Genomic DNA, 11,065 nt, shown 5'->3' on the forward strand with positions numbered 1-11,065 from the left:
TCACGTACAATGCGAGTTTATGTAAAAGTAATGTGTGATCAACAAGATCAAAAGCTTTCTTAAAATCAAGAAATACAGCCCCTGATATGTCCGAACGATTAATTGCCGATAGCCAGTTATCACATAGTGATGAAAGAGCTGTACTACAGGAATGTTTCGGACGAAACCCAGATTGAAAGTTGTGAAATAATTTGTACCTTTCCATGTAGTTCAGAAGATTCTTCTGGATGTGCTTCTCTAAAGGCTTTGATAAAATAGGAAGCAATGAAATTGGCCTGAAGTTATTAGGGTCAGACACATCTTTATTTTTAGGAAGAGAGAGAGAGAGAGAGAGAGAGAGAGAGAGAGGGAGACAGAAACAGAAACAGAGAAAGAGAGAAAGAAAGAGATGGGAAGAGTGAGAGATATGACACAGGGAGCGAGATTGAGAGAGAGAGAGAGAGAGAGAGAGAGAGAGAGAGAGAGAGAGAGAGAGAGAGAGAGAGAGAGAGAGAGAGAGAGAGAGCGTTGTTCATGCACATGATGACCTCAATTAAAGAACCAAACAAGCGGAAACGTGTGAAATACTTACATGGCCCATCACATCTGATATACACAAACGCACAGAAGTAGACGAAAATCTGAACTCCAAAGGCAAACATTCTGTCTCTGTCAACGTGTAATGCATGACCAGCAAAGGCAAAAATCCCTGCGTGTGAAGCTCAAAATTATTTTTCCAAAGGAATGTTTTTATTACGTTGCAGGTCAAATTAGTACGAAGTAAAATTTTAAAAAAAAACCCAGAAAACAGCAACTTTCTTTACAGAGAGAAATACTTCCGCGATGGAAATAAGAGATGACTATGGTCGATTTGATTGTTTTTGGTCCAAAGACAACAAGAACAATCAGACGCGTTGATTCGCTGGATAAAGCAAGAACGAACTGAATGAGCTAATGAAATATCTTATCGTGCCCACATTTTCATGATCTAAAGCCTGACACTAATTGGGCAAAGTCGACTTTGGGAAGTCTACTTCACAAATGTCGCTGCACGAGGCTTTACCACAGCATCTTCGTTAAAAAGACTTCGCGATGTCTTCGGACAGACATGTCAAACCACAATATAGTGCCATGCTAATGCGTGGGTTAAAACGATTAGAGTGTCATGTGTGGACGTGCGTATACTTAAACAACAAACATTAAAAGAAAGAGAATCCGCAAACAGAATAAAACCACGAATGCGCTTCTAATTTGAACCGTTGTTTCCACTGTTGTATGGACCATAATTAGAATAGCAAACTAGACAGATTCGCTTGAGTACAGGTCTTTGTGAAGAGGCCGTTTAGTGTACAACCAGTTATATGCCTGGAAAGGTCATTTATTCCCCTACTAAAAACCAGCAAACAGATTTATTTTACATGGGGTAGTGTCTAAACAATGGAGCCTACAACACAGACTCTCCCAACAATAACATTTACAAAAGGAAGTTCCCCGCGTCAAAATAGACCCAACAAATCAAAACAGCTGAAACTGAACTTGTTCAGGGTGTCACTGGAAAGAACAATCACATGTGGTTGGTATATACGGAGCTGCGGCGTAGGATATGTTGACATTGAGCTGCATTGTCATTTCAACCAATCAGACGCTGCGGCTGGTTCCCACCCAGCTGGGTAGATCCCATGTTCGCATCGTACACCTCAGCCCTGGCATCTTCTCGGGATTATCGCCCCTTCATTGTGTGTGTGACTAAGTAGATGGCTAGTCTAATCACAGGCAACAGCTTAGACAGATATGTGACCCTAATCGGTCTTTCACATGTATGTATGTATTGGGCGATTTATATAGCGCTTGACGTTCTCTAAGCGCTTTACATATTAATTTCTACCGTGTGAGATGGAATTTTTTACTCAATATATCACGCATTCACATCGGCCAGTAAATCTCAAGCCAATTAAGGCGAATATTTACTTGTCACGGCCTATTATTCCAAGTCACACGGGTATTTGGTGGACATTTGTATCTATACCGGCACGGTTGGCCTAGTGGTAAGGCGTCCGCCCCGTGATCGGGAGGTCGTGGGTTCGAACCCCGGCCGGGTCATACCTAAGACTTTAAAATTGGCAATCTAGTGGCTGCTCCGCCTGGCGTCTGGCATTATGGGGTTAGTGCTAGGACTGGTTGGTCCGGTGTCAGAATAATGTGACTGGGTGAGACATGAAGCCTGTGCTGCGACTTCTGTCTTGTGTGTGGCGCACGTTATATGTCAAAGCAGCACCGCCCTGATATGGCCCTTCGTGGTCGGCTGGGCGTTAAGCAAACAAACAAACAAACAAAATTTGTATCTATGCCTATACAATTTTGCCAGGAAATACCCTTTTGTCAATCGTGGGATCTTTAACGTGCACACCCCAATGTAGTGTACACGAAGGGACCTCGGTTTTTCGTCTCATCCGAAAGACTAGCACTTGAACCCACCACCTAGGTTAGGAAAGGGGGGAGAAAATTGCTAACACCCTGACCCAGGGTCGAACTCGCAACCTCTCGCTTCCGAGGCAAGTGCGTTTACCACTCGGCCACCCAGTCCTTGTGAATGAATGACTGTCCCGCAGAAGAAACATAAAAAACGATGAACTACTTCGATCAGACTTCAAATGTTGACACCAGTCTACTTGAAACAAGGGGCGTGTGTCTCAACAAATGAACATGTAGCTACTTTAAACAATACGTGTGCTAATGTTGCTGTTTCCATTATAGTAAGGCTCCTCTTTGTTGCTTTCAGTCGATCGAATCTTTCCCTATCTAACGTCACGTTGGGAAACTAGGATTTCACCTCATGGGTTTGTATGAAAGTGGAAAGCTCAATTTAAAGCATCGTACCATATAACTATGTACTATAGAAATACATAATTGCTACTGCTACAAGAGCTAGTTATATGGTACTATACCTTGATTGACATATCCTGGTCACGCACTTTGATACAAGCCCCTGTGGTTTTCACGAACGACGGTGATTCGCCTTAGTATATTCGCGCATCTTCCCTGACAACGGTTACCGGTGACGGCGGCTTACAAAATACAAATCTACAGTAGAAAACCTCGTCCCAGAGAAGTTTGATTTTAACACTTTGACACTGAAAACACAACTGTTTTTAAACATACAAGTGTGTTTATAATTATTAATACATTGAAATCATGTACAATTATCCTCGAATTTGGGACCCGGACAGTATATCAATGCCAAGGCGCGATCTTATTGCGTGAACCAGTTCCCCGTTTCTTACACAGGCGAGAATAGGCGAGATTTGCGAGTGGGGCGAGGAAGTACCGTTTCTTGGGCACTTCTCGCCGCGAGGGACGCTAGGTAGGTTTGGGCTTGCTCGCTTGGCGAGAAAATATGGCGGCCAAGCAGCTGCCAATCCGATTGGCTGTCCATGATCGTTTACCGACCAGTGCAGACGACCTTTTTGGTATCAACCATTGGTGTTTAATTCTTGCGTAGCTAGCCATCAAACTGTTTCATAGACACTCTCGCCTCCTAGCTCCGGGAGCGGCTAGGCGAAAGAATATCTCGCCTGAAAGAAACACGCGTCAAGTCGTTCCCAGGGAAAACACACTTTTTGCAAAATGTTAAATCTTTATGTTTAGCACTTCTTTTGTCTGATCAAATATTTAAGTATCATGTCTGTGTATATTTATTTGAAGTACCACGTATTAACATGTAAGCAGAAAGAGAACAGCTTCGTTGAACTGAATACAAACAGACCTGTAACAATTGGAAGACATTCATCGTTTCAGAAAACAATTTGGACGTGAATTCCCCGGTTACTGTATGGCATAAAATAGCACATGGAAAAGCTCATTGTACCCGCAACCTCAAATGAATTATTAATAGACTATCAGGGATAGACATAAATAAACCACCGATGTTTGAATTTGTTGGGACATCAAAATTACTTGTTCGCATTCGGGTTTTTTCATTGAGTAATGTATGTTTTCCTTGATTATGAATAAGTGTCTGCTGATCACGATGTCACACGGACATAATTATGTTTCAAAGATAACACTGTTTAGAAGGGCTAGGGTACCCAAGCAACAGGAACACACGTGCACATTTTCAGTATCCTAACATTCATGTGCACTTTCATACCATATCAGTCTTCTTGTCGATCGTCTTTACACTTGGAGTTGAGCTCTTGATATGTAGCTAGTAGTTTATACCATATGAGTTAGTTTGATAGATCGGACATATCATACTTTTTGTCTTCATTTTTAAGAAAACAAAATGCCTCTTTTTACATTATTTGTTTTACTGTTTATTCCGTTGTCTGCATTTCGTATCTTCAATTCGACTGGCTCATGTGAGTGTTTAAACATTTGGATTTTTTCACTTTACTTGATTTGCGTTTAAGCATTACAAAACTTGAAAAATATATTGTTGTGGTTTTTTTTTAAACATGTTTGTTTGGTTGTCTGCTTTTCTTTCCTCTGTTCTGTCTCAGGTTTAAATTCTTAATTTTCTAAAAAAAAAATTAAAAAAAAGTACCACTGCAACTATTTGTGTCCGTGCTATTTGATGTCACAGAACATAAAAAGGTTTTCCATGAAGAGACTTTTCATTACAACGAATAGAGTACACGTCTGTGTGCGGTTTATTTAACATTTGTGCTGACTGTTATATTTACAAATAAACCATGTTGTGTTGTTTTTGTTCATTGCAGGTGTGTTATTTCAGAGCAAATGCAATTTAGTCAATGCCGACACAGGAGTGTATGCGACACTGACCTTCACTGTCGTCAACACGTGTACCAGTGAAAATAGCTCAGTGCATGTCGTGTCAGTCAAACGGAAAACACCAGTACCTCCGTATATCATCCCACTCTGCCAAATATTCCACAACCACACCGGATCTTGGACCTCAGCTGATGGCTGTGAGATCAATCATGTTACTGAGCAGTACGTTGTCGCTGGGGGAATCACAAGTTTAGGGTCTGAGCAGTGGATACTGAGTGGGGTGCTGTGGAACGGTGTGAGAATTCCCACAGTGGTCGTCGACATGGGTGACATGCGTAAGTTCTACTTAAGTATACATGGATTTTCTTTCTCCGTTTATGTTTGTCTGTCTCTATCTGTTCGTTCGTCTATCGACCCTCTCCCTCTCTCATACTCTTTCTCTTTCTCTGTCTCTGTCTGTCTCTGTATCAGTCTCTCTGTCTGTCTGTCTGTCTCTCTCTCTGTCTCTCTGTCTCTCTCTGTCTGTCTGTCTCTCTCTCTCTCTCTCTCTCTCTCTCTCTCTCTCTCTCTCTCTCTCTCTCCAGACATGCAAACAGACATATATGCAGGTCGTAAGCAATGGCGGACATATATACAGGAAGGTGGGCGGACAGGAAGACATATATTCGAAGGCATACATGCAGACATACAAAGCAACTGACTGAGACAGGGTGACATTCAGACAGACAGACAGACAGACAGACACACAGGCGGACAGACAGCCAGACAGCCAGCCAGACAGCCAGACAGCCAGACAGACAGACAGAGGGGATTAAAGTCGCATTCCGTCACAGAACAAACTTCAGTTGTCACAAATTTTAAGTTTAGTAGTAGGATGATGATGATGATGATGATGATGATGATGATGATGATGATGATGATGATGATGATGATGATGATGATGATGATGATGATGATGATGATGATTTGTCTCTCTTCCATGTTCCTCTGCTGCACACAGATCTTCGGCACATTGAGTCAAAACTTGAAAGCATGAAGACCGACATCATGATTCTACTCGGTGTTATTATTGGTATTACCACAGCCTTTATTCTGGGACGTGTCTTCAAAACCGCTGTGACACGCAATACGCGTAGGTTACCATTTTGTTTTATACAGACATATTGATCGGACATTTTATTGTCCTAATAAACGCATTTCTCTGAAATATGTTTTGATGTTAAAATAAGAAACAGCCCGTCAAAAAGGAAATGCTTTACCCCAGTAGAGTAAGTTACAATCCAAGTAAACAACAAGTTTATTTGCAGGAAACATTGCTTAAAAACTGTGCACATAGTAGGGGAAGGGCTCCTAATATGGACCGGCTCCTAATATGGGCCACCTTCAGTTCTGACAAACTAACGGCGCTAGAGCGCTCAAAAAAGTTTTATTCGCTGTATTCACCCTCTCTGGATAACTTGCACAGTCTAGTCATGTCAAAACAGTTGCAGAAACACAAATATCAAAACCGTTAGGTTTTTTCTCTTTTTTTCACTTTTGGCAGCGTTCACTCTAAATTTGCCGCCTAAAACGGACTCGTTTCTGTCCACAGCCAAAGCTTTTATCACACAATAATTGCTATATGAGCCAATGTCAAAAGGTGCTGTCTGACAGCTTCGAAAATCAAAGTACATCCAAAGTAAAATGACTGGTGTTTTGAGTTGCTTAACACATTCAGTATATAGTTTCTAAAGGAGAAAAGGGAAAATCTTTCACAACGGCTGTGTTATTTGGCCGTTAAGTTGAGGCTTGACGAGTGTCTCTTGTCGCATCGCATGTAAGGACATAAACCTGATTTTTTCCATTTTTTTCTAGAACTTTCATTTCTACTGAGCTCGCATATGAGTATTGGGGTGTAGATTAAATATAATCAAGGTAAAAGCGCATAAAAGAAAGAAATTAAAAATTTTGTGGAAAAAAAATGAAATTTGAAAAAAAGTGTCTAGTGTGACATTGTGACGACAAAGCTTAAATTAGCCAGAAATGGTACCAAACTTCAAAATATAGTGGTTATTTTCATTGTTTTTCCTTTTCACCGACAGTTTTTGTTCAAAACTGGTTCTTTTGTGTATCTAGTTGAACAACAACATTTTTTGGAAGCTTTTTTAAAGTTTGAGTTTTTGTGACGCAAAGAGTCACGCTAGACACGCAATTTTCAAACTTTAATAATTTCTTTAAAAAGCGGACAAATGGGACGAAAAACACACAGAACTATGTATTGGGGTTCATGCAATCATTTGGTTTAAATCCAACTGCCCAGAAAAAAGCTTATTAGCATTTTTTCTAAAACTATCGAGAGTACTCAAACACCTTGTCAAAATACGTCCCCAAAAAGCACTAATTTGCGTAATGAATGAGGAGCAGAATTTTAACTGTTTATAGTTAGTCTTTGGTTTTTCTCTGCGATCATCTTTATTCATTAATCTCTCAGAAAAACCAAAAGTTCCATCTGAGTGTACATTCAGTAAATAGTTACAGAAATTATAAAATACCTAGCGTACCCACAGCACCTTTTGACATTGGCTCATATATGACAGCTAAAACCGTATTTGTTACATTTCAGCAGTGTTGACCCCGAGTTTGTACTGCAAACAAAAGTGCGAGTCCCCTAATATGGACCACCTTCAACAAATCGAAGAAAATAAAAGCTAAAGGCTATTTTCATTAATTCATTAAGAAGTTTGCTGGAAATAACCTATAACTAGCCCTCGAGATAAAAAAAAAATGCAACCAAAAATCTTTTTTTTGTGGAAGTTGATAATTTCACTTATTTTCACTCTGTTTTTGATAAGCTTTTTTAGTTTCCTGGTGTGCTTCAAATAATGCTCTCATCAACCCGAAACAGATAAATCTAGAGCATATTTTAATTAGGCTGACTTGTACACTAAGTTGTATTATGTTATTTTGAAATATAGGGGGCTTTTTACAGTGATTCGTGAAGGCCGCTTCACTGGTCCATATTAGGCGCCCAGGCTCCTAATATGGACCCTTTGTGATTTTTTCTGTATTTAATTTTTGCTGAATGTCTATCAAAGCTATTTCACTCTAATTAGGCCTAACGGTTAACCTAAGAGAAAAGGACTACCAAACACAAAATGAAACTTCTTCGCAAGAAAACAAGCTAGTTATCAGCATGAAACAAAAAGTGGTCCATATTAGGAGCCCTTCCCTGAAAAATAAATTGTTCATTGTGGCATAATAGCAATTACTTAAATTAAGATACAATGTTTGATGTTCCTCACACACACAACAAAACCGTTATTAAGTGACCCATTGTAATGAAATAAAGAGAATGACATGAGTCTGTAGATGGCTAATCGCAGGCATTTCTGTTCAAGACCTTCCCCCTCCTCCAGCTCCTCACCGCGTTAGACGTCACACAGCAAATGACGTCATTGCCATGGGTCCACAAGCTGTTCAAGATGGACACAATTCGTTCCCAAGTTATGGCTATGCAACAGCATTTGATGACGACACTAGTAAGTTACTCTCCAAGAATAGCTTTATGTTTGAGTACCAGTATTTCTATGTTAATTTACAACACTTTTCGGAGCATTTTGATTCTTGGTTTGCCCTGCGCCTTACCTTTCTGTAATTGTTTACAAGGATTTGAACACAAATGACAATATTTCGATAAACTGTCTTTGTTTCCCCTTTGCAATGAGTTTCTAGATAACGAAAGTCCCTGCCTTTTTGCAGCTCAAATATATATATTCAGAAGCTATACCAGCAATTGCTTGACATAGGAATGTGCGGGAAACGTACTGCTATTGTTATTTCAACATGTAGACGTATCCGTACAGTTGTTTTTAAATATACTCATATGTGATAGCCTTGGTCGTTTACAAGCGGAAACGATACCAAACAATGTGGTGGCCCTTGGAATTTCTCAAAGGTATCAATTATTAATTATTTGATTCCCATGCTTGGTCAAAAAAGCATAAATTCGGCATGCTCAATTTAATGGGAGGTTGAACACCAGTTAGACAGATAGCAAGTTGCCTAGGTTCCCATTATCAGATTCGGCCAAATTATTATTGTCATTGTAATTATTATCAAACCACAGTCACTTTGTTGTTTAGATTTTAATTATTGTCATTTACTAGGTTTGATTATAACAAAAGACACTGTGTTCCAGCCTCGTGCGATGACAGCCTAACGCCTGCCTTTTCACGGCCAGCATCGGACGCGGTATCGGACAGCGTGTTGAACGATGACGACATACATCACACCAACTGTTCTTCGTCGGTCGTCCACTCCAATAATATCGTCTCTGCTACAGCAACACCGACAGCTCCTGTGACAACTACGACAGCAACAGCAACACCAACACGGCACAACCCCTTGCCTGCTGGTTATCTCCATCCAGTCGCCACCCCCCTTGAAGTGACTACAGCTACAGTGTCATGTTCAGACACGCTAACAGTGTAACTTATGACAGCTTCTTGACACTACGATTGACCTGTTTAACTTTAATCTTTTTTTATGAAAAAGCCCCAGAATGAAATGACATTCACTAATAAAATAAGCGTTTCAATAGCTTACCACTCTTGTTGTTTTTATTCTGAATTTTTAAATGTTAGCAGTCTACCTGTTTATGGATGTATAATATATTTGTTCTTGGTAAACGGTCTTATGAATTTTAAATCTGTCCAGGGTTAAAGATGGTATGCAATCATGGCTCAAATTCGACACATACCCCAAATCATCAGCCTGAATTTTTCCTGTGAGGATGGTGAACATTGGAAGATACTCTTATTCCAAGAAAATGTATGTAAATGTAGAAAGGTGTTTTTTTATCGTTTACACGGGAAGGTATTCGTCTAGATTGAGTCTTATCGAAACTGCTTCAGCAAAATCTCCCTCGTTGTTGTTCATGTTTGAAGCTCTTATTACTCTATCACATGTTGTTGTTGTTGTTGTTGTTGTTGTTGTTGTCGTTGTTGTTGTTTTCAAATATTGGCATTATTATTGTGATATAACTTTAATCATCTGCATAATGATCATGAAGCTTCGGAGTTACTTCATTTTTACATTTAGTCAAGTTTTGACTAAATGTTTTAACATAGAGGGGGAATCGAGACGAGGGTCGTGGTGTGTGTGTGTGTGTGTGTGTGTGTGTGTGTGTGTGTGTGTGTGTGTGTGTGTGTGTGTGTGTGTGTCTGTGTGTCTGTGTGTCTGCGTGTCTGTCTGTGCGTGTGTGTGTGTAGAGCGATTCAGACCAAACTACTGGACCGATCTTTATGAAATGTTACATGAGAGTTCCTGGGAATGATATCCCCGGACATTTTTGTTTTGTTTCGATAAATACTTTTGATGATGTCATATCCGGCTTTTTGTAAATGTTGAGGCGGCACTGTCACACCCTCATTTTTCAATCAAATTGATTGAAATTTTTGTAAAGCAATCTTCGACAAAGGTCGGGCTTCCGTATTGCATTTCAGCTTGGTGGCTTAAAAATTAATAAATGACTTTGGTAATTAAAACTCTGAAAATTGTAATATTTTTTTATTTTAATAAAACGATCCCAATTCACGTTCATCTTATTTTACATCATTTCCTAATTCCAAAAACATATAAATATGTTATATTTGGATTAAAAACAAGCTCTGAAAACTAGAAATATAAAAATTATGATGAAAATTAAATTTCCGAAATTGATTTAAGAACAATTTCATCTTATTCCTTGTCGGTTCCTGATTCCAAAAACATATAGATATGATATGTTTGGATTAAAAACACGCTCAGAAAGTTAAAACGAAGAGAGGTACAGAAAAGCATGCTATGCAGCACAGCGAAACCACTACCGCGCTGAACAGGCTCGTCAGTTTCACTTCGTTATGCACAAGCGGCGGACTACGGTCGTTGTTAAAAAATGCAATGCGTTCAGTTTCATTCTGTTCCACAGCTTGACTAAATGTAGTAATTTCGCCTTACGCGACTTCTTTTAACATCTCGTCACAGCTGCCGACCAGCCGCTGCACACAATCGGCATCGCCCGACTTTTTGAGAAGAAAGAATAAACTTCCTTTTTAGAGCATCATGAAACCATCAGTTCTCGGCTGGCAAGTGATCACGTTTGAACACAACAAGCATAGTAAACACAATTGTGTGCAGTGTTGTGTGTGTGTGTGTGTGTGTGTGTGTGTGTGTGTGTGTATGTGTGTGTGTCTGCGTGTGCGTGTGTGTTGCTCTATCTGTCGTTCTCTCTCTGTCTCTCTCTGTCTCTCTCTGTCTCTCTCTGTCTCTGTCTCTCTCTCTCTTTTTTTTTCTCTCTCTTTTGTTGTTTGTCTGTGTATATAAAACAAACACACCT

General features: G+C 39.8%; 1 protein-coding gene across 1 annotated transcript; it reads left to right on the plus strand.

Annotated features, from left to right (window-relative positions):
- The first annotated feature begins 4,116 nt into the window (after positions 1-4,116).
- On the plus strand, positions 4,117-10,849 carry LOC138949453 (uncharacterized). The gene is made up of 5 exons (XM_070321288.1): positions 4,117-4,337; positions 4,698-5,045; positions 5,711-5,842; positions 8,088-8,228; positions 8,888-10,849. Exons 1-5 carry the CDS (start codon positions 4,262-4,264, stop codon positions 9,178-9,180), a joined length of 990 nt encoding a protein of 329 aa, XP_070177389.1. The 5' UTR covers positions 4,117-4,261; the 3' UTR covers positions 9,181-10,849.
- Positions 10,850-11,065: the final 216 nt, after the last annotated feature.

This window comes from Littorina saxatilis, linkage group LG15 (assembly GCF_037325665.1).
Source record: "Littorina saxatilis isolate snail1 linkage group LG15, US_GU_Lsax_2.0, whole genome shotgun sequence".
In the NCBI taxonomy this organism is placed as follows: Eukaryota; Metazoa; Mollusca; class Gastropoda; order Littorinimorpha; family Littorinidae; genus Littorina; species Littorina saxatilis.